Source organism: Solanum pennellii, chromosome 11 (assembly GCF_001406875.1).
Source record: "Solanum pennellii chromosome 11, SPENNV200".
Classification (NCBI taxonomy): Eukaryota; Viridiplantae; Streptophyta; class Magnoliopsida; order Solanales; family Solanaceae; genus Solanum; species Solanum pennellii.
In genome coordinates, this window is record NC_028647.1 from 62,800,705 (window position 1) to 62,825,072 (window position 24,368).

A 24,368-nucleotide genomic window follows, 5' to 3' on the forward strand; every position below is an offset into this window, starting at 1 on the left:
CGTCAGGAGTGCCGCTCCTTCAAATGTGCAAATTCGAATTTGGTTGGACTCCAATGTGGATATCAAGCACCGAATGAGCAAACAACATATCCACTATAAAAATATATCAGTTATTCTTGGAGTTTATTCAACCATCACGAGTTATAACTCTAATTTGATTTTCTGTACACAAGTCTTACAAAATGAGTACTCTAACCACTAGTTGAGTCCCAAACATATTAACTAATCGAGTTTGTCAACTTACAAAAGAGGCTTGCACTGGAAACATGAAATAGTATCAGCGGTACACCGATTGTAATCGCCCTTCTTTGATAGTCGCATCTCAAAGACTTGCCTATAACAACAGACCTAAAAATTCACTGTGGACGACATAATAGCTTTAGTGGAAATTTTTTTTTAAAAAAAAGAAAAAAAAAAGAACTCGGGAACAGATGTAAAAATAGCAGCAACACCTTAGAAACACTTCCTACGGACAACTGATGTACCAGACTTGTCGTACTCGCTCTTCAAAATCCACATCTAATTAAGCACAAAACATGTTTAAGTTAGCAACAACACACGAGTTCAAAATGTAGCTTAAAATTGCAAAAGTATATGCAAGAAAAGATATCTGAAGACAGTGATTTTCTTACTCGTTGGATTAACACCCTGCAAATGTATATTTATAGCCCTTACCTATCAAAATGTAGTTGTCTGGTCGCTATACGAAAGAAAAAAGATGCTTAGCTTTTTTGTCTACCTCTTTTAGCTATCAAAATTTCTAGTGACATAGGATGGTTGATGATTACAAGAACTAAAAACTTTCAATTAAACATGGTGGCAATTGAGACGTGAATTAAAACACGGTAAAAGCATAAGCCAATAAGCAATGAGAAATATAGAATTATATAACATGTGACAATGGAAGTTGCACTTATTTCCTAAAACATAATTAAAAATGAAAAGAATTAAGAAAAAAGCAAAGTGAAATAAAAAGCTTCTGAGGGTAACGAATAGCTTACATCAGTTGGGGAGCCATCCGTTTTAATCATTACATGCATTCCCAATCGATCTGTATGGTGGAGATATGAGCAATATTTTTCCAGTATTCCCCCTTGTTAAATTCTAGTAGTGGTGTGAGCAATGGACATTTGGAAATAAATAGTTTAGAGAGGGAGGATGACAGTGCTGATTCAGCAAGTGATTGGAGATTAGGGCAATCATAGATGGTCAGGTGAGAGAGGGAGGATGGCAGTGCTGATTCAGCAAGTGATTGGAGATTAGGGCAACGGGAGATGGTCAGGTGAGAGAGGGAGGAGGGCAGTGCTGATTCAGCAAGTGATTGGAGATTAGGGCAGTCGGAGATGTCCAGCCGAGAGAGGGAGGAGGGTAGTGCTGATTCAGCAAGTGATTGGAGATTACGGATTTGTAGAGTTTGAAGCGAAGTGAGGTGAGAAAGTGAGGAAAGCTGGCCCTGTGACTGAATCTGAGATAAATTACCATAAATATCTAGATATTGAAGAGAGGTGAGGCTTTTGAGATGTTGGCTGCTTAATGTTTTAAGATTCTTTATGGTAAGTCTCTGAATAGAGGAAGGCAACTCCCAATGTTCAATATCTTCGTCATTCCTAGTGCGTGCCATTGCTTCCACTCCGTCATATCTTCAAATTCAAGCTCCACAAGAGAGTTAAAAGGCTTTTTGGAGGACAAACTGTTGCGGAAGCCGAATATATAGAGTGTGATGGAATCACAACTACTATATCTAAAGGTAGCTAATAAATAGTAAATGAGACAACAAGAGAAAGAACACCAGGAATTAACGAGGTTCGGCAAACTTTTGTTTTCTTTTGCCTACTCCTCGGACACAACCAACCAATATTTGTTTCACTCCAAAAGAGTACAAGTGAAATACTACAAAAGAGAAAGAAGAACAAATGCCTTAGGAGATGAGAAGGCAAGTGAGAAGTGTGTTACAAATGAATTAGGAGCTACCTATTTATAGGAGTAAATTCTTCCTATTGATGTCATCCATGACATCACAATATGTCAAAATGTCAACATTTACCTTGTGAAATCAATTTATGGTTCACCTAAATTTCACCTACAAAAGTTGCTATCTTGACTTTTATACCAATGAAGAATTATCCTCCTAACTACCATATCTTCTCATTAATCCATTTTTGAATCTTGTCAAATTTAACACAAACTACCATAGAATTCTTCCGTCACCTCATACATCCCTCTAACGGAAAGGAATTTTAAACAAGGGAGTTGTCCTAGTGCTGGAAAGGAATAACAGTTCTTGCAGTAGCTAAGAGACAATTTCACCAGCTTAACAAACAAAGGATCAGCTACCCAATTTGGAAAGTTTGTCCCTCTATATCAACTGATTTCAACTTCTTTTATGTTTTTATGTGGGCGTAGCTCATCAAGTATGTCTCTTTCTGTTTGTGAATTGTCAGCACTGCTACTTCCACTCCACTCCAATGATAACTTGTCAACATGATTCTTCTCCCTCATCTTTGCCTTCACAGCTTCCCTTCTATCAACCACATTTTCCAACTTTACAACTGATAGAGATCCATATAAGTTTTGTGCTTCACCCAAATATTCCATTCTCCAACCACCTACAAGAAACTTGGCTCCCACCAACACTTGGAGGCTTTTCAACCTGCTCAGATGTAGTGGCATCTTCAAGCTAAGAGTGTTGCTTATGTCAAGATGACGCAAGTTAATCAACTTCTCCATCTGCAGCGGTAGCTCTTTAAGAGAACCACAAAATGACAGGAGAAGTGTCTCTAAGTTATACAACACACAAATGGAATCTGGCAACCTTTTAATCTCTGTCCAAGAAATATCCAAAAATCTGAGGAGCTTTAATTTGATAAACAAGTCATTTGGCAACTCCTTAATCTTGTAATGAGACAATGATAGTACCCTCAAGGATCTTTGTTATGCGGAATTTGAGATAATACGAGAAAATATAAACGCGAAAAACAAGACAACAGATTTACGTGGTTCACCAATAAATTGGCTACGTCCACGGGGAAGAGGGAGAGCAGTTTTATTATGGAGAGGCAAGAACAGAATTACAGAATAGGGTTTGTAACGGGTCCGATTCAAGGCATTCAACAATCTTAGTGTAGGCAGTATGTTATGCAACACCCTCTTGCTTAGATAGTGCAATTTCAATTCAATACATATCGGAAGCAATGTCCTCAGCTGCTCCAATTTGTAGAGGGGTGTCAATTTCTCAAACTCACCATATCCAATTGAAAAAGATAAGTATCGACTTTTTTCCAACATATGAGATCCTTGGCTCTCTTCCAACCTGATACAAAGTTTTGAAGATGCAATTTGGGATAAATCATTGACAAGGTCATGCATAAGGAATAATTCCTCTATGTTTCCTTCAGAAGGATTTGGGACCCTTTCGAATAATGATCTTGATCTCAACTCGAGAAAGTATTGGTTGCCTAAATGTTGAATTATTTCATCTTCCACAGGTACAAGACCATTGGCAATCCATAGATGAATAACTTGTTCTTTCCTAAATGGATAATCTTTAGGAAATATTGCACAAAAAGAAAAGCATCGCTTTAAATGTGCGGGAAGATCATTGTAACTCAACATTAACGCTGGTAATATGTCATTGTCTCGCAGCTCCCATATTTCACTTCTCAGAATACATTTCCACTCTTCAACCTCTGATTTGGAGCGTAACATGCCAGCGAGCGTCTTCAGAGCTAAGGGCAGTCCTTTGCACTTAGCTGCAATTTGTTTTCCAACCTCTTCAAGTTCCGGATGTTCCATAGCATCCATGTTTTCAAATGCATTTCTTTTGAATAGAGACCAAGAGGCTTCATCAGACAGAGTCCCCATGTTGATTGCCTCACTACCAACCACCAATGCAACACTCACTTTACGTGTTATCACAATGATCTTACTTCTTATTTCTCCTTGTACAAAAACATTTCTCAAGTCATCCCACTCGTTGTAGTTGTCATTCCACACATCATCCAGAACAATAAGAAATTTCTTTCCCTTTAAGCTTCCCTTCAATTTGACTTGTAGCTGGTTAAGATTGTCATCAACCTTTAAGTCGGTTGAGCCAATTTCTTGAAGTAACCCTTTCGTTATTCTGAAAGCATCATATGCCTCGGAAACACAAAACCAAGCTGTCAAACTAAAATGTTTCTGCACTCTCTCATCATTGTAAACGACTTTCGCAAGTGTTGTCTTACCCAGGCCGCCCATTCCAACAATAGGAAATACAGCCAGATTTTTTCCCTTTGTATCCATAGACAACAAACGGCCAATCAAATTCTCTATTTCATTCTGCCTTCCAAAGATACCAGAATCATCAACCAAAGAAGTTGAAGGTGTTCTAGTTTCTTGTTTAGTCAAAACAAAATGTTCCTTTAAGCCAAGGCGACCAATTTGCTTTTCCAACAACTCCCACGTTTCAATGGTTTCTTCCAACTTATCCTTTATGTTACGAAAGAAATCATCACTCAAGCACAGGTTGAGGTCACTTACTTGTTTGTTGCTTGTTTCTGCAAGATTTTGATGCTGGCCTTCCACCTTAAGCCTCAAAGCTTCATAATTGACTTCTTCAGCAGAGTCAACAGCATCTCGAAGCTCATTAAGCCAGTCGCTCACAGATGGATTTGATGCTTGCTTATTCTCTGCATCACTCAGCACAATCTGAAGACCACGCAAAGTCATTTTCAGCTTCTTTAAGAGCTTAACATGATCCTTATGCTTACAATACATGTTGAGCAGATCACCGTGAGGAGCAAGCCTATCAAACAGAACATTCAAAGCTGAGGAGAGAAATGCACCACCAACTGCTAACCCAATCTCCATTTCTCAAATCTGCAAGGAAACACAAAATGATTTTGAGAAGATAAATTTTTCTAAATCTATCTTCAACTACAAAGATAGTACTTTACTTCATCTGTTGAATGTTGAGAGTAATTTGCAAACAAGAATGATCAGTGATTGCTTGAAATTAGTACAACTATTTTTCAGCTAATCAAAACAGTCCTCTTTTCTCTTTTCAAAAAGTATAGACTTGAATAGAATAATTGAGGCAATTATTCAATTACTTTTGCTCTATGCACTTGTCCATTTTTCAACAGCTCATTGTAGTGCTTAATTGGGCCTACCATATAATCAATACATTTTAGAATTGTGAAGAATTGAAATCTGTTCCATTTTCCTTTCCTCTAAGGTATTATTTTTTCTATGTTTACTTGAGTTGAGGGTCTATCGGAAACAACCCTCTACCTTACAAGGTAGTGATAAGGTCTATATACACATTCCACTTGTCGGGTTATACTTGGTATGTTATTGTTTTATTTCGGCCATTTACCAGCTTCTCGCATCCGATGATCACAAGTTGTTGTGCAATCCTCAACTGTTTGTGTTATAACGTAACAAACATAACATATAAATCAATGATCATGGAAAAAAGCATTGATTAAACCAAAGAGCCATAGAATACATGATCAGAAGTATCACTTTTCACCCAACAACAACACTTTGTCTTCATAATGTTTTATTTTCATTTCTTCTTACTTTACTATCACACACAATTTTTATTTTATTTTATACTTGAAAACACGTCAACAAGTTGGGAATTTGATTAAACCAAAGAGCTATGGCAATTTTCAAATGATAAAAGTTTTCCCTTGTAGTTGTTTTGTTATATACAAGATTAGAGTTTTCGAGCTTGAATGATTGAATATTGTAATAAAGTCTTTTTGATAGTGCGAACTAAAACACATCATAATAAATTATTACCAAGCAAACTCAGATGTATTTTTTATTTACAATAAATCATATATTATTATAAGTGGGAAGCTCTATAGTGAAAAGTTGAATTACCATTTTGCCCTTTTACTAAATTAAGATTTAATTTATTATTTAATTAAATATAAATATTTTAATTACACAATGATATATTTAGAAAAACAATGATAAGATTCCTAAAGTCTTTCTATTACTCCTATTTATTCATGCATCACTTAATTACTGAAGTTGAAAGGTTTTTTCAGTTTTAAATTTTGATGGCACTACTTAACTTACATTAATTACAATGAATATTGTAAATGAAAGATCACTTTTTTGAACTTTCATATGTTACTTCACTCTTTTTAATTAACTTACATTAATTACAATGAATATTGTAAATGAAAAGATCACTTTTTTGAACTTTCATATGTTACTTCACTCTTTTTAATTAACTTGAATTATTTTCATCTTCCACATATTATTGAAATGTATAGATATTTAAGACATAGAGAAAGAAAATAACAACACAAATCAAGAACACTCAAAAGCACAAGAATTCATATTCTAACCTTTTTTTCAAAAATTTTCTTGGTCTTCTCTATTGCATGAAACTATATGATGGCACAGTATGGTTCTAATACATTTGAAAATGCTATGTTAACATTTAGATGAACGTACAATAAATCTATTGAAAGAGTAAGTCACGATTTAGATTACAATTTTTTCCTTGTTCTTCCCGTTTTAGTTTTGTTAATTATGATTCTTCCTTCTATATTAAATGATTTTTTGTTATATTTAGATGATATGTTGATATATTAATAGGAAAAAAAAAGTAAGGTGGACTACAATTTTGAGATATGTTGTTCATAAAAAAAATTATATTTCTTTAATTAATAGTCACTGTATAAAATTAATTTCATTGTATATGTTCTTTTTGGCTATATATAATACAATCCAAATGCATCAATTTTCTTTCTGATATGGTGCCTTCTCTTCAATCTTTTGGTGTTATATTACATTGTTTGATAAGTTCTCATTGTATTTGTCTATTTTTTTCCCTATGGAGGTTGTTTTTGGTTGAAGGGTAAAAAAAGATTTAAATAATAAAGTATAAAATTAGATTATCATTTTATTCTGTGTTAAATTAAAATATTATAAAATATTTATTTATAAATAGTAATCATTCTACATGCCACACTAAATATTAAAATTTTTGGTTATTATGAGATCATTGAGTTAAATCAATATATAAAGACCATAATCAATGCCCAGTTGCCCACTAAAGATTTGCATTGTTATATGATTAAAGTCTTCAAAAGAATGTGTATGTTGTCGCATGTTTTTTTCTTTGTTTATTTTGTATGTGTTTTCTCTCTATAAACTTCTTTAATTTGATTTTCCATAAATTTCTGATTATTTTAATTGTATTTTTATTTAGGCTAAAGTTAATCTTTTGTGACTATATATAATGCAAATTGGCTATTAGTATCTAAAGTTCTATATTTACAGTTGTTGATAAATTTTATACATTAAAATAAGATTCCTCGTTTGATGTTATTGTGATTAAAATTCTTTAATTTGATTTTCCATAAATTTTTGATTGTTTTAATTGTATTTTTATTTAGGCTAAAGTTAATCTTTTGTTACTATCTAAAGTTCTAAATTTACAGTTTGTTGATAAATTTTATACATTAAAATAAGATTCTTCATCTGATGTTTTTGTCACAATTTTATAATTTTATTTGTAATTGTTGGATTTTGTTATTCGTTACATGCATGTACACGTAGAATTCTAATTGTTATAATGAAATATAAAAAAAATTAACATAGGATACACGTGCAACGCACGTGTGCTGAAACTAGTCAATAGATACATACCACCATATAGTTTGGTCTTTGGTGGGGACTGACATATATACCACCAAATTGACATATTTTTATTGGAAATAAACTTTCACCAACTGAGACAAGATGCTTTATTAGATGTTAAATTATATAGAAATGACCTGTTGTAATTTTTTATACACTAGTCCTTGGAACGTGTATTGCACGTTTTTCCTCTAATTGACATTAAAAATTAATTTATATAAGTAAATATATCATAGTGGAGCACACATAAAATAATCGTTAAGTTCAAAGCTAAGTTCTTTTGTATGTAAGTTTGACATAAGATATATCTCTTCACAAAATATAACATAAAAATCTTGTGTCAGGTTTGATATTTTAATGTTTCATGAAAAATAAACCTTCTATTATATGAGAGGAATCAATATATTTTAGTTACTAAAAGTAAGTTTTAATAATAAAAAAAAATTGATCTATAATTAATACTTTTTCACATTATAAAATTGAAAGTGTAGATATTATACTCATTATTGACCGATAAAAACCTTTTTGTAACCCATAAAGCAAGTCATCTATGATACAAACTTCTATTTTGTTTATTTATGATTTGCAAGTTCTCAAGAAGATTGTTGAATTTTCCTATTAAGATGAATATTATCATTCTTTACTCAAAAAGAAAAGAGAATATTATTACTCAATTCATCAAAATATTGTGTTGACAAAAATGTCCAGTCACATTTGTATCTTCAAAACAAATCTTTAAGGGCAAATAATATCCGAAAAGAATTTTTAAAAAATCACTTAAAAGGAAGTTCAAAATATTAAAAGACACATGACATTAAAATACACAAGCAGAAGAAAGAAGAAGAATGACAAATTTGAATTCGAATTCATATTTACTATTCCAAAGGCTCACGATGATAACTAAATTTAAAGTCTGCAGTTATACCGAGTTGATGAAAATGGAAAAAAGAAAGCAAGTTTGAGGAGTTAGAGGATATATATTGCAAAGCAAGTTTTCACATTCTGATGAATAAATAACAAATAGTAACTTTCTTATTCTTGGCGTCAGAACATATTAACGTAAAGACTGTATTTAATCTACTTTTTTTTTCCGCTACTTCTGTTTCTTCTCTTGATTATCAGCTTCCAACATTTTTTTTGTTTCCCTCATTTGCAGCTTTCAACTCTCTTTTCTTCTCAATTCTGGATATAATTAATTGATAATGTAAAGAATTGATGTAATCTTTTAATGGAAAAAGTTTTTAAAACAATGATAACTATATACTATTTAAGTAGTAATTAGATATTTAATTAAATTGTATTTTATTTTAAGGGCAAAATAGTAATCTAACTTTAATGTTAGGAGCATCCCACTTATAATAATACTAGTTCTCGAACACGTACGTTGCACGTATATCCCATGTTATTTAATACCAAACATTTCAAATGATATAATTATTTTAGAATAATTGATGCATTATACAACATTTAAAGTAAAAATGATGTTTCTGGTAAAACATTCAACTAAGGTTGCAACTTGTAAAGATCAATAGAATCTGAAGAATTTCTGATTGTATTGATAAAAACTTTTTCTTTTAATCATGTGGGATACACTATATTTATTGGTAAAAAAAAAACTACTTCAATTATATGATTTGTCAAGATTGCCAAATATCTAACACTATATTTACATACAAAATGAAAGAAGTTAATTAAACAAAGCAATATATCAATAAGAAAAAAAATGACCAGTGAATAAAAGATTACAGAAGAACTATATGATGTGAAAATATTAAGTGTAATGGCTTAATATTTTCTATTCAATTTATAAAGAGAGAAATTGTGTATATGAAAGGTTGTGAATGAATGTATTTAATTGTAGAAGCTAAAAAGTTTAGCAATTAAAGTCATTAAGAAGTGAAAAATAGTAAATTGTGACATCTAACCATGTATTCTCTTTAATTAAATATTGATATTGTATGAATCTCTCCGTATGCTCTAACCTCTCTCTTCATATGCTCTAATGTTTAAGTTTTTTTAATCTAAAACGGTAATTGTTTTAAGTGCTCAAAATTCAGCAATTAAGAAGAAAATTGTTAATGCAACTCAATGTAATGGCAAAAGGAATACTCATAAATGCACTTCAAATTATTACCGTAACATTTTAGTGGTATGTAAAAAGTTTTCTGTTATGGAACTTAAATTACTATTTAATAATAATAATAATAATAATAATAATAATAATAATAATAATAATAATATAATGGTATTATTGTTGTAACTCAACTATATAGGGTTATTTTGGTATTTCAACTTTCAACTTTTTTGTTCCCACTTATAATAATATATGATATGATATGATGATGATTCGGTCACAACATTAATTAAATCATTTTAAAAGGGCAGAAGCTCAAATATGTCATCAAACTTTGAGAAAAAGATCAAATCTCATTGTTAACATGTATTTCAGTTATGATCCGGTCATAACGTTAATTAAATCATTTTGAAGGGCAGAGGCTCAAATATGTCATCAAAACTTTGAGAAAAAGACTCATCTATGTCATTTCAGTTAATAAATACTGACATGGAGGTCTCAAGTTCGAAATCCCTTGTCAGCGAAAGCAAGAGTTTTTGCCTTCTGGGTTGAGCTCGTCACACCAAACTTTCCTAGTGCGGGTTACCTCTCCTATGTGGTTTGCGAGCTATCGCATAGGAGCAGAGGTTTTACCCTGTGCGCACCCAAAGGGTAGCGACTGTGGGTTTTTCCTTGTCATAAAAAATAAAATAATGACATGGATGAACCTTTTCTCAAACGAAAATGGTATAGATGAACCAAACTTTTAAAGGATGACATAAATGAGTCTTTTCTCAAAGTTTGATGACATATTTGAGTCTCTATTCTATATTAACCGAATTTGTGAGAAAATGCACACTTGTTAAGGAAAACATTCAAAGATATAATTCAAACCTTACTTTTCCACTATTGCCCTTTATGAAATCATAAATATAACTTTGCATATAAAAAAAACGTTTTATCTCCTAGAAAGTATCAAACTTCATTAAATGAAAGAGCTAATATGAAAAAATTCTCAAACATTCATCTTGAATTTTGAACAATAAAAAAAGCCCCAAAAATTCAGTTAATATGGAATAGAGCTGCTACTAGAGGTGTACAAAATCGAACCAAATCACAAATCGAGTCAAACCGAGAAAAAACCCGACTTGTGATTTGGTTTGACTTGATTTGGTGTTGGAAAAAAAAACTCGACTATATTTGGGTTGGTTTGGTTTCAACTAAAACAAATAACCCGAGACCAAACCAACCCGACATTATATATATAAGTTTAAATTTTTATTTTATACGTAAAAATACTTATTTTGATATAATTTTTAAATATCTCTTATACTTTTTCATAGTTTTTATCTTTTAGTATATTTATTTCATGTTTGGAAGTTGAAATTCTTAATGATCTAATAAAGATTATAGTACATATATGTTGACAATTATAATAAGATTTAAATAAAAATCAAACTAATACTAATGCAAAAAGAAAATCAATTCAACACTAAGAATGACAATAATATTGAATATAGGTTAGACAATTAAAATACATGATCTAATTTTACTTTTTAAAAAAAAATATTTAGTCATGTAACTAATATTAACTATACTTATTTTAACATGATTTAATACTTTAAATTATGATCAATTTCATTATGACTTATTAATTTGCAATATTTGCTTCACGCGATTTTATTATTATTTTTTTGTTGAATATTTAAGTGTCATTAATCGTATCATATTTTTTTTGTTATTTTCTTGAGAAATAACTTAGTTGCATTTTGGTAGGACTAAAGAAATATTTGAAGTACAAATAAATTATATGTTTGTAAGAATACTCTATTGAAAAACCCGAAAATCCGAAAAACCCGAAAACTCCGAAGAAACCCGAAAAAATCCGAAGTTGAAAAACTCAAGTTTTATTGGTTTGGTTTGGTTTATAAATTCAAAAATCCAACAAAAATGATTTGGTTTTATATTTGAAAAACCCGAACCAACTCGGTCATGCACACACCTAGCTGCTACATATGGATGTCTGTAATGGTTACTTGCAATTATGACATAACTCAACGAAACTCCCCATTAACAAAACTCCTTATCGACTCTGTTGTCGATTTTATTGTACTCTGCTATGAAAATAAGCATAGATCTCCAAATTTTTTCCTCTAAGAAAAGAATAACCAAATATTGAAGAAAATTAATTATATTTTCTTCTCCGGAAAAATTATTCCATAATGCTTCGACTTTCATTTCGTAAAAGCGTAAAACTCAAACATGATTTGATAAATCAAGGAAAAATCCTAACGAATTGGTCGAACAAAATATAAGTGTTGAGTAACAACTTCTACTCTTGTAAAAGGTGGGCCTGACCTCTTCCTTTCTATTTAGAAAGTGAAAGTCCTTGCCGGTTTCTTGTCGCGTCAACCTTTTCCCAGTGCACGGAGCCCCAACGAGGAAGTTTTTTCCTTTCCCGATACTTTTTCGCGTCTTTCTTTGGGAAACTTACGAGATGCTATATTTTCAGGGCGTCCGACCCTTCAATCGAAAAAAAAGACGGTCTGTGTGAGTCGGATTCTATATGAACCAATGGATCGTGACAAGTTGTTACTACTAGCAACGACTTCCTGAAGAGTAGCCACCCTAGAACCTGACAAAGTCATTATCAATGAATTCCCGAGCAATTCTCAACCAACATATGCGATTCGAGTGGGCGAACAGGATGCTAAACATATCATAAATGTTGAATTCTAAGAAAGAGGGGTCTGGTTTGTGAGCCGGTGTTCTACCTATCGCTGGTAAACTCTAATGTAAAATACCAGGCCTCTCTTTGATCATTCCTGTCTTTCGGTGCTTGCCCTTTCTTTGTTGAATAAAGATCTTCATCGATCTGCACTCCCATGAGATTCTTGCCCGGCTTTCTTTCAGTTAGGATCGAATCCACACACACTTGATGAATAAAAAACTCAAGAACTTTAGAGAGAAAGAGAGAAACCAATATTTCGTGGTAACACCCCGTGAATAAACTTCCACGGCGGTGGGGTATATATATATATTAATAAATCAGAGTATTTTTGGTTACAGAGAATAAATGGAGAATAAATAGTAAAGCCTAAAATTTAATATATGACAGTACATCAAGTATTAATCAGGCTCCACAACCTAACACTTTCGTCTTAAGGAATTGAATGTTGAGTTGCAGTTACCAGTTCTCTTGCATTGTGATAGTAAAGTTGTCACAGCTAATCTTATATTTCACAAAAGGTACAAAATTGGGAAAATGTAAACAAAAGGGCAAATTATTTATCCTTTTTGCGATGTTCCAATGCTATTTTTGGCCCTTTTCCGTAGTACATATTAAGAACGAACAGAAAATGAAATTATCTATACCCAATATGATGTTTAATAAGAGAGGCATAGTGACCGTTTTCGTTACTCAGAAGAGTATCATGGTTTCCTTCCTCTGCAACGACTCCGTTTTTGATAACACAAACTACCTCTGCTTCCTTAATTGTTGATAATCTGTGTGCTATTATAATCGCAGTTCTATCGACCATTATTTTTTCTAATGCCATTTGAACCATCCTTTCAGATTCTGCATCAAGTGCACTAGTGGCTTCATCAAGTAACAATATTTTAGGATTCTTCAAAATAGCTCGTGCTATGGCGATACGTTGTTTCTGACCACCTGAAAGCTGAGCACCTCGCTCTCCAACCATGGTATCGTACCCCTGAACAAGCACAAAAAAGTAAGCCTCCTAGTCCTACGTTACGTATACATCACGTTATATTGAATCATTTTCTAACCTGCTGTAAGCTAGAAATGAACTTGTGTGCATTTGCCAATTTTGCTGCAGCTATTAATTCTGCTTCACTTGCATCTCCAGCTTCCTTCCCATACATTATATTGGCTCGGATTGTTTCGTTGAACAGTATTGGTTCTTGGCTTACAAGCCCCATTTGATGCCTTAGCCATTTCAAATTGAAATTTTGAATGTCAATCCCATCAAGCATAATTTGACCCGAACCAAAATTATAATATCGTTGTAAGAGTGAGATCACTGTAGACTTTCCACAGCCACTTTCTCCGACTAAAGCAACTGTCTGTATGTTCGTAATCAAATCTAAACGTTCATAATTCATGAAATACACAATGTCAAATAAGCAACGGATATTTGAGTCATATATACCTGGCCACTCGAAATTGTCAAGCTGAAGCCGTTAAGAACTTGGATGTTTGGTCTCGTTGGATAGGCAAAGCACACTTGTTTAAACTCGATATCTCCTTTGCTTTGGTCTAAAGTTAAACCGTCCTGTTTACTCGAATCTATCTTTGAATTTCTATCTAATATAGAAAATATTGAAGCAGCAGCAGTCTTAGCTTTTGTAAAATCATTCATAAAGGTTGATCTAGAAATAGCTATAGATGTAAAAAACACAGCAAGGAAAACCTGCGAGGACATACAAGGCGGACTTATTATATGATATTATTGTCTTGCCTGCTGAAACATGTTAAGTAAATACTTACGCGGAAAGTAGCAGAATTTGAAATTGTTCCATTATCTACAAGGGTAGCGCCAGCGTAGCCACTTGCTGCATATACAAGGAAAATGAACGAAGACGTAATGCCATAACTGATACCGCTAATCATCTCTTTTCCAGTCGCGGACATTATTGGGACATTACTTTCCTTTTCATATAGCTCCAACACCTTCTCTTCTACACAAAATGAAACAACTGTTCTTATATTACTGACTGCATCGTTGACTACTCGACTTGCTTTCTCATACTTCTGCAACAACAAAAACAAAAGTAAGGTTTCAGTTGCAGATTAACGGACATTTTATCGTTTCAAAGCTTCTTGACAAACCTTTGCATCAGTACCAAATCCTTTAGCAAACTTGTTCTGAACATAAATGTTGGCCATCATAAACGGTACCATGGCTAAGATAATAAGAGACAATAACCAACTTGCTTGAAAAGCAATCATAATTCCGATAATTGCAGCTGCAAGATCTTTAGTTATTTTTGCCAATACATCCCCCACTAGAACTCGAACAATAGCTGCATCAGTAGAGAGCTTTGTGGCTATCACTCCAACGGAGTTCTCTGGCTCATCAAACCAACCAATTTCCATGTGGACAGCCTTTTGAAAGCACATCGATCTAATTCGTTGAATCAATTTACAACCAGCCACGGTAAATATAAATGTCTCTAGTGGAGATGAAATCAGCAATATTGCTCCAAGAACCACAATCATGAGTGACCAAAATTCTGTATCTTTCTTTAGTTCATCAGGTGGCTCATAAAATGCTTTAAGTATGTTGGAGAACATTAAACCAAAAGCTGGGAGAACGGAACCAGAAAATATTGCAACTACTGCTCCCATAAGAAGAATAGGAAACTCGGGCTTATTCAGATGTGCAAGGCGAATAATATGACCTTTTTCGAGATTTTTAGATACTTCTAAATTCGCATCTGAACTTTTTGGCAATATAGTCTCAGGAGTTCCTTTAACTTCTGTAGTATCATAATTTTCACTCGATTCTGGTCTTGACTCGGTAGAAAGAAGTTGTGGATCATCGAGGCAAAGTTGCTCTTTTTCTTGATTTACTTCCTGCAAGCGAATAAGTTGCGAGTATGCTCCCTCAGGATCTTTCAATAGCTCAAAGTGTTTACCTGAGATGTATGATGAGTGTTAGCATTCAATATACGAGAACATTGGCTCAAGTCATTGAGCAATGCTTCGAGAAAATGTGTAGAATAATTCATACACGTTTGTTTATACCTTCCTCAACAATTGTGCCTCGATGAATGACAGCAATATTATCAGCATTCCTCACTGTACTGAGGCGATGCGCGACTATTATGGTTGTTCTATCAACCATAATTTTGTCAAGTGCTTCTTGTACAAGACTCTCTGATTCAGCATCTAGAGCACTTGTTGCCTCGTCTAGAAGTAAAATACGAGGGTCTTTCAGAATCGCCCTTGCTATAGCTATTCTCTGCTTTTGTCCACCAGAGAGTTGAGTTCCACGTTCACCGACATTTGTCTCTATTCCCTACAAGAAAATTCATTCCATTATTGAACATAATCTACGTACGTATATCATATATTCTAATCAAATCAAACAAAAACATACAAACCTCGGGTAGTCTGTTAATAAATTTAGATGCATTCGCAATCTCAATTGCTGCTTCGATTTCCTCTTTGGTGGCTCCATCTTTCCCATATGCAACATTTTCCTTGATGCTAGTTGAAAACAATGTAGGTTCTTGACTCACTAGAGCAATCTTCTGTCTAATCCACTTAACCTGAAACTCTTTGAGATTACGTCTGTCTATAAAAATTTCACCTGATTGTGGATCGTAGAATCTCTCAATTAAACTAATAATTGTGGACTTTCCACTTCCGCTTCCACCAACCAAAGCAGTAGACTTTCCACTTGGGATTAACAACGAAAACTCGTTGAGTATTCTCTCTGTCGGTCTACTCGGATAGCTAAAACAGACATGTTTTATCTCTATATCTCCACGGATGTCGTCCAAAATTATCCCACTATTGTTGTACACATCAATCTCTGAATGTCTGTTTATAGTCTCAAACATCTCGTACGCAGCAGCTTTCCCTGCTGTAAATGCAGCAAAGCAAGGAGATGCCTCACCGATGGACCTACCAACCAAAAAAAAAGAACATATGTAAATGATAGATCATCACATTAAAATATTATTTGAAGATTCATCGACACTCACATTGAAGCATTTAACACAGCTAGAGTTATGGTCAACACCGAACCTCCAGTATAACCTTTCTCCAAGATCATCTTTCCACCATACCAGAAAGCCAAAGCATAATTGCAGAAGAGAATAAATTGGGACAATCCGAAGCCTAAGCCATTTACAAGTCCTTCATGTATACCCGATTTGTATGCCTTTTTTAAGGACTTGTTATACTTCTCGAAAGCCTGCTTTTCACCTGTGAATGATGCCACCTATAACATTTAAGTTAGACTTGGCATATTACGAAAACACATAAATGAATAAACGTTAAGTTAGTCTTACTGTTCTGATGGCACCGAGTGTTTGCTCAACTACATTGGCTGCCTTAGAATAAGCTTTGTGTGACTGGGATGCCTGTCTAGACATGAAGAGGAACATGACACCGATAACTATTATCAGTGGAACGATAGGTGAAATCAGAACAAGTGCTAGAAGCCACCCCTTGATGAACGCAATAGAAAATGCTCCTACAAACATTGTTATGCACCTTATCATTTTCCCCACCTAACCATAACCAATAGTTAGAATTCATAATATACATATACATTACATATTTTCCGAACTTTTTTGTATATCGTAGTACCTTATCACCCATAGCATCTTGTATGATAAAAATGTCACCAGACATTTTCCCAATAACTTCACCTGTATTTACTTCCTTATCAAAGAAACTAACTTCTTGTCGCAGAACGCTTTTTAAATACAACACCCTTAGTCGTGCAGCTTGTCGCTCTGCAGTTAGTATCCAACAACCAACCTCTACCAAACAAATAACACAAATTTTTAACAACTTTTGCTATTAATTCATACTTGAAACAAAACTTAGCTTAGTTCTTTAAGACTTACGAAGCGTTGCTGATACACCTGAACCAATGGCCAAATAAACAAGTTTTAATGATACCTGAGAAATAACAAGGTTCATAATATGAAAAAATTATAAATATGTCGCTATTCAACGCACAAACTTAAGAAAATTTTGCAACACTTTAACCACTGTAACCTTCAACTTGTATCAAGACACGTCAATACTGATACATATGTACCTATAAAACAAAACTAGAATTTTGGCAGGGGCATGTGTAGCTCCGCGCCCGCCCCTGCCTTAAAAGCAGGGATGTGGGACTCTCTACACATACACATTTAGTTTAGACATTCCATCGAACAAGTTATCGATCAAATGGTGAAAAAACATTCAACAAAAGACAAAAATATTTCACTATCCGTTTTATATCAAGCAATACGTGGCACAACTCTCGATATAACAGTTAAAACAATATGTATAGGTGGATTTACCCATAAAGGTCCCATTAAAATAGGATCCACACAAGAAAAAACACTTGTCATTCGTTGGTTATTAGCAACATCCCAAAAAATTGTCAAGATAAACAAGGCGGATTCTATCATAAGTCCTTCCCGCCAAGGAAAAAAGACGTCTTTCGAAACACTTCCTATTTCTAGTTAACATTATTATTTTTTAATTACAATTACTGCACTTGACTAATAAGATGGAAAGGATCTTTCTCGCTTATATCAAGGGAGGACGAGGGAGAGAGGAAGGGCACATTACATTTTTTTATGAGGTTTAAATAACCACATATTAGGTATCACGCTGAAGCTAACAAAACAAACCTCGAAAAGTCATGAGTATATAAAAAGCCAAACGAGAAATATGCCAAAAAGACACAAGCATTTTATAAAGGAGTGAATTCAGTCAATCGACCTACATCCACAAGAGGAGATAACCGATTCACTATACAAAAGAGAGTAAAAATATATACAATTTACTCATAATACAAAGAGGTTCACACAAATGTTAACACAAGTGTCTCACCGTTTACCGCCCTACACAAAACTCGCAAAACCCCTAGAACTATACTGTGATTGCTACTTGTAGAGTCATAAATATTTTCTTACAAGAAAAGGACTAGTCAGATATAGAGATTACATATTAGCAATTATGATAAGAAACTCAGGACTATAATAAATCATCTAATATATATATATATATAGATTACCTTGGAAACTTGTTGAAGAACAATTGAAGTTAGGTTTAGTCCAAATGCATCCACCAACTGTCCAAACATGAGAGGGGCAATAATTTGGCATAGTCCAGTCCCAAAAGCACCTATTGTTCCCAAAAACATCAATATTTTGTCAATATTATCAGCAAATGAAAAGAGTTTGTAAAATGGAATAGTATTAATGATGTCAATGTTTTTCTCTTTCTTAATTTCATTTTCTTTTTTAACGCTATAGTTGTTATTAGACATATTTGGTTCTCTAACAAAAAATCATTGAGCTAAGAATGGAGATATATTTATTTGAAATGTGATAGTTGAATGTATATAAGTGGTATAATGAAACAAGATGCTTTGCACGATTTAGATTTTTCTAGGTTGTTATAAAAATGAATATAATAAAAAATTGTAGTGGATTTATAATAATGTAAGTATGTTTGACCCTTGCAATATTAGTGTAAAATATGAGTCCCTTGAAATATCTATTAGTGTCTCTACCTTGATAGGTGATTCTTTAGTGGTGAATCGGGTGTATATCGATCGTGTGTAGTGATATTTTCGGATAGTGAGACTTGGGGAGACCTGATTTTACTTGACATGCTCGACTCAGATGTGATATTCGGTATGGATTGGTTATCTTCCTATCTTGTGGTCCTAGATTGTTATGTTAAGACCGTGACCCTAGCTTATTCCGATTTGCCTCGATTGGTGTGGAAGGATACTCTGAGTTCGTATCCGAAGGGGGTGATATCTTTTCTTCGTGCTCATCGTATGATGGAAAAGGGGTAGATGGTGGGTTGATGAAAGCGTGTCAAGCAGGATTGACAAGATAAATATTCGCGTAGCTAAAATTTTCACTTTTACTTGACTATTTTAGCATATTAACATAAAGACAAAGAAGAAATCGTTTTATCATTTGCATTAATTACTTATTTCAAATGATTTCTCACATCTTAAAAACTATACATCAATTAATATGAATATTATGATAATATATACATTTTACTAGTTCATTAACTAGTATTCCTCAAGGAATGTGCAAAGTCCATCGCGGGAGGAGTCAGGGCTCTGACCGCGTGCCTGTTGAAGAATGAGCCGGCGATTCATAGGCAGTGGCTTGGTTAAGGGAATCCACCGAAGCCGTAGCGAAAGCGAGTCTTCATAGGGCAATTGTCGCTGCTTATGGACCCGAAAGATAAGTAAAATTGAACGAGGGGGTATTTGGTCTTTACTTTCTCTATCTCATTTCATGTGATACAATTATTATTTTTAAAATATGTGTATCATATTAGTTTGTGTGCCTGTTATAGTATTTGCCAGTTTATATATTATTTTATTAGTTAGTTATGTGTCTGTTATAGTGTTTGACAATGTATATTGTATTATATTAGTTAGTTATGTGCTGTTAACAGAAGTATGAGAAAGTATTTATGTAATATTTTTTCTTCATCTCCATTTGGGTGTCTACTTCAGCAAGAGAATTTTTGAAATAAATTTAAAAGTTGTTTTTCTGCTCAATTTAATTTAATTAGTATATAGTTTTTTTGAAATTATATGACATGCTTTAGCTATCTTTAATGATTTATATATATATTCCGTAACGAAGTTAATGGATGCTCGAGCATTCGGCTGACTGCCTGACTCTATGTGGGTCCATCCCTGTATGTTATACTTGTGTGAACCTCCTATGTATTCCGAGTGAATTGGTTGAGGTTGTTTTTCTTTATATTTTGTACTCTCATTGATATAGTGAATTGTTCATCTCATTTGTGGGCTTAGGTCAATTGACTGAATCACGTTAAATTTTTGTGTCTTTTGATATATTTCTCCTATTTCTTCTTACTCGTGGTCTTTCGAAGTTTGCTTTGCTAGCTTTTACATGACATCAAATTTTTTCGATCCTAACAAGTGGTATTATATCCAGATTTAATGACGAAGCGAGGTTCAATAGTCGATTGTTCAATGATGAAGCCAGGTTAAAAATTGGGTGTTCATCTTGGTCGATGTAGTTCTAGTCGTAACCTATTTGACACTAATGAAAGTTTTTATCGGAGAAACTTTTTCGTAGAAGTTTTTTGTGTCAAAACATGAATTTGATGGAGGAGATTATGGAGATCGAGGAGATGTAAGCGGTTGAAGATTATGTGAAGAAGGTGGATAAAGGGGGAGATAGATAGATAGATTAATAATTACACATATAATATTTAGGTTTACAATATAGGATATTAGTAATTCAATATTACCTTAATATTTAGGTCCATATAAAATTACTGTCATCATATTTCACTAAATTTTAGGCATTAGATTTTACATTATAACTATAAATATCACATATTAATTGCACTCTCATGAAAAAAAAAAACTAGCAAAACTAAGACATGAGTTGATTGTTGGTCCAACGGCCTCGATGCGATTTGTGTTTAGTGGTAGTACTTTAGAGTTTAGAGTTAATTTCATATGAATTATCATCATGAGCATTTAGTTTGGATTTTATGTTTGAACATCTATTGATAGTATTGTGTTTTAATGTTTTACTCGTCAATATACTGGATATGATATTTAAGAGATTCTATATTAGTTTTTTTCCTTATATGAAATTTTATGTTCTAAACATGCAAATATAATTTTGATTATGTTATTAATTAGTTATGCAATAAGTTATAACAGAATAGTCAAATCAACAAGAGAAAACCCGAACCTAACCAATTTTTTTATTCAGATTGGGTTATACTTTTTGAAAACCAGAAATCGAATAACCCAAATCGAATAACACAAAATCGAATCGAAAAATCGAATGCACACCCCTATTCAAGCGGACTAGGTGGGAAACCAATAAAACATAAAAAATTAAGCCTCCAAGATAAGTTTTTTTTTTGTTTCCTATCCGATGTTCAGAGCTCCAGCTTAATGTAGATCACGCACTATTGGACTCATTCACTCAAACTCAAGACCTCTCGTTAACGGTAAGATAATCCCATCACTACACCACAATCATAAGTTAATTTTCACTATGTATAAACATAGGAGTAGTGTTGGATTGATGTTATCATGGACCACTTATTATGCTTAAAAATTCATATTTGTCAATTCAATTCTTTGGTGCACGAAATTTCGAGACTTACACCAAATCGAAGTACTAAACTTTTGATATAAAAAAAATAAAAGCACTGAACCAAAAAGTCTAAAAACTAAAATAGTTCGATTCAATTCGATTTTCCAATATTTAAGCCCTACATAGGACCATATCAATTATCAAGAAATATTTTTAATTTTTTGCCAAAAGAACTACTCAAAATTTGTAATAATTTTTTTTCAATATATTTAAAACTTAAATTATGTTGTCAAAGATATGAAACGAGATCTTAGGATCCTATTAATTAGGACTTAATTATAGTGTCCAATTAAAATTCTGCAACGTGGAGGAAGATACAAATTATTTAATAATTTTATTTTATCCCAATTTTTGAATTATTATTTTTCATTTACAACAGAAAAAATGACATCTTTATGGACTCCCAATTTATTAATATAAGATATTATTGAAATTGATTAAGAAAAAATGAATAAGACATAGGCATACTCAAGCCTAACCCTTCACATTAAGGGCACAACTTTCGTAGTCGAATTATAATATAAATATTAAATATGTAATTAAAAAAAATTAAAAAAATATTCTACTCTTTTAAATTTTTTATACATATTTAGACTAGTTCCTGAATAAAAATTCGAATATTTTCAAAGACCATGTAATATACTAAGTTGATAAATTATTGATTTATTTTTTAATTAAATAAGTAATGATTCGAGTTTCATTTTTGTTCCATAAATGATAAAGAATCTCCTATTTAAAAAATAAAGTATGTGTCCACACGACTAATATTACATGAAGTCAACTCTTTTTGCACATTGATCATGTAATTAATTAATTAACTAATTAAAGAACAACATTACATGTAAATACTTTATTAAAATTTGCATCATTGATGTGGATATGATATGATTTATTAGTCCTAGTTATTATTTTAGAATTTAAAAACAATTATTTAGATCATTTTTAAAACTACATTTAAGTGTTAACTGTTATAATCTATAGAATCTTTATGAAATTTCTAAACATGCACATTTTAATTGTATCAAAATTATATCTATGAATAACGTGTCAAAGTTTGATCTTTCATTAATTAATACTCTCTGTTTTTATTACTTGTTTTTTTTAATTGATATATTTATTAAGAAAATAATACTTTTCTTATCGACTTTTAATTGTTATGTTGCACTTTTTGAAAATAAATTTGAAAAATTTTCAACGTTAAATTAGATTACATTAATTTCGATTTTTTTCTAAAAAAAATAGATATTCAAAAACTATATAAAAAAATACTATAAATTTCATTTTTTGCACATCAATATGGTAAAAAAATACATCATAAAATGTTAGTCAAAATTATTATCATTTGACTTCAAAAAGGAAAATTATAAAAAAAATTAAATTGGACGAAAGTAAAAATTGATATAATGAGTTTATTATTTTACCTTATATTAATAGATAAAATTTCAAAATAAATTTATTCATTAAAGATGTTATACCTCCTTGAAAAATATTAACTTTTAAAATAAATTAAAAATATAACAGATAAAAATATTGTATTTTCTTATTTTGTAATAAAAAGTTAAAACTAGACAACTTTAACAAAAAAAAAAAGAGGGAATAAAAATTCCTGCATGAAAAGTCAACGCTTCTTGCACATGTCAAATAATTAATTAATAGATTAACCAAATTAAATGATAATAATCTCATTAAAAATTAGCATCATTATATTTATAATGTAGATATGATTTGATCTTCCTATACCAATGAGTCAATTATTTTAAATTATTTATAAATAAAACAAAGTTGTGTGCACTTTCTTAATTCATTTATTTTTTATTCGACGTTTGATACTTATATTAAATTTAACTAATATAGAATTGAACATCATAGGATCCAATCAGGGAAGGAATCCATATCAATGATTTTTTCAATTTATATGTTCTAATTATTAGTTGAAGAGCTTAAAAATAACTAATTTTTTATTACGATCTTTTCTAATATTTTTTTAAATCTTTTGAATTGTCAACTATTGTGATTTATAGGATTTTAATATAGTTTCTTAATAATGTGAATTTTCTTTTAAGTTTTAAATATACAAATACAAATTCTAGGTGCCTTGGTCCGGTCGTCAAAAGAAAGGGGCACGAACAACCTTAAAGTACTGTTTCATGTCCCAGAGGTCTTCGAGCCTTGGCATTTTGAATCCCGTTGAATGATTGTGGTTTTGGGACTCAAGTCTGGAGTCGCCAGACAATACATTCGGTTCACGAACCAAAACCTATCTCCACATCGAATATTAGTTGGTTTCATTCCCATACCCCCAATTAAATAACATAATTTTTTTTAGGGAAAACTACATAAATTGGACCTCTTAGGCAAAGTATTTACCCAAATTGGATAGAACCAGTGTGTAACGACCTGTTTAGTCGTTTTGAGCAGCAGATTTATTCTGGAAAAACTGGCTAAGATTACGGACATCACGACGGACCGTCATAGGCACGACGGCCCGTCACAGATGTCTCGTTTCAGCATACTTAGAAATTCTGAAATTGGGTACTGAAAATCGACTCTCTGTAATCTGTGACGGACCTGCAGGACGTGCCGTCACATCCACGACGAGCCGTCGTAAGCTCCCGTTGCAAAACACTTCAACTCTTGAGAAATTGGTACGGGAAACGAGTCTCTGACCGTCAGGACGGAGGTGCAGGACGGACCGTCACAGGTGTGACGGGCCGTCACAGTCCACCTGGACTTTGGGGAGGTTGCGACGACCATCGTGACGGACCGTCGCAGG

At 32.6% G+C, this 24,368-nt stretch overlaps 4 protein-coding genes across 8 annotated transcripts; all 4 read right to left on the reverse strand.

Annotated features, from left to right (window-relative positions):
- Nucleotides 1–74: 74 nt before the first annotated feature.
- Nucleotides 75–4,639, reverse strand: LOC107002944 (putative disease resistance protein At3g14460). 2 transcript variants are annotated; one of them, XM_015201160.2, is made up of 4 exons: nucleotides 4,519–4,639; nucleotides 1,002–1,640; nucleotides 453–519; nucleotides 75–359 (listed from the first exon to the last, which is right to left on the reverse strand). In XM_015201160.2, exon 2 carries the CDS (start codon nucleotides 1,619–1,621, stop codon nucleotides 1,031–1,033), a length of 591 nt encoding a protein of 196 aa, XP_015056646.1. In that variant the 5' UTR covers nucleotides 1,622–1,640; nucleotides 4,519–4,639; the 3' UTR covers nucleotides 75–359; nucleotides 453–519; nucleotides 1,002–1,030. The 2 variants fall into 2 exon arrangements, with proteins under 2 accessions (XP_015056646.1, XP_027768978.1); XM_027913177.1 differs by lacking the exon at nucleotides 4,519–4,639 and adding an exon at nucleotides 633–700 and having other exon boundaries at nucleotides 1,002–1,780.
- LOC107002943 (putative disease resistance RPP13-like protein 1) lies at nucleotides 2,338–2,923 on the reverse strand. Its single transcript, XM_027913178.1, has one exon. It carries the CDS (start codon nucleotides 2,725–2,727, stop codon nucleotides 2,362–2,364), a length of 366 nt encoding a protein of 121 aa, XP_027768979.1. The 5' UTR covers nucleotides 2,728–2,923; the 3' UTR covers nucleotides 2,338–2,361.
- On the reverse strand, nucleotides 2,902–5,148 carry LOC114073873 (putative disease resistance RPP13-like protein 1). 4 transcript variants are annotated; one of them, XM_027913176.1, is made up of 3 exons: nucleotides 4,935–5,148; nucleotides 4,770–4,857; nucleotides 2,902–4,686 (listed from the first exon to the last, which is right to left on the reverse strand). In XM_027913176.1, the coding sequence occupies exons 2-3, from the start codon at nucleotides 4,797–4,799 to the stop codon at nucleotides 2,932–2,934; spliced, it is 1,785 nt and encodes a 594-aa protein (XP_027768977.1). In that variant the 5' UTR covers nucleotides 4,800–4,857; nucleotides 4,935–5,148; the 3' UTR covers nucleotides 2,902–2,931. The 4 variants fall into 4 exon arrangements, with proteins under 4 accessions (XP_027768977.1, XP_027768976.1, XP_027768975.1 ...); XM_027913175.1 differs by having other exon boundaries at nucleotides 4,940–5,146; XM_027913174.1 differs by having other exon boundaries at nucleotides 2,902–4,857; nucleotides 4,935–5,146.
- A 7,679-nt stretch (nucleotides 5,149–12,827) lies between these two features.
- LOC107004139 (ABC transporter B family member 5-like) lies at nucleotides 12,828–18,735 on the reverse strand. The gene is made up of 12 exons (XM_015202377.2): nucleotides 18,481–18,735; nucleotides 17,312–17,366; nucleotides 17,049–17,224; nucleotides 16,748–16,969; nucleotides 16,439–16,677; nucleotides 15,833–16,358; nucleotides 15,474–15,747; nucleotides 14,556–15,364; nucleotides 14,214–14,477; nucleotides 13,876–14,136; nucleotides 13,493–13,789; nucleotides 12,828–13,416 (listed from the first exon to the last, which is right to left on the reverse strand). Exons 1-12 carry the CDS (start codon nucleotides 18,733–18,735, stop codon nucleotides 13,066–13,068), a joined length of 3,729 nt encoding a protein of 1,242 aa, XP_015057863.2. The 3' UTR covers nucleotides 12,828–13,065.
- Between the last annotated feature and the right edge of the window lie 5,633 nt (nucleotides 18,736–24,368).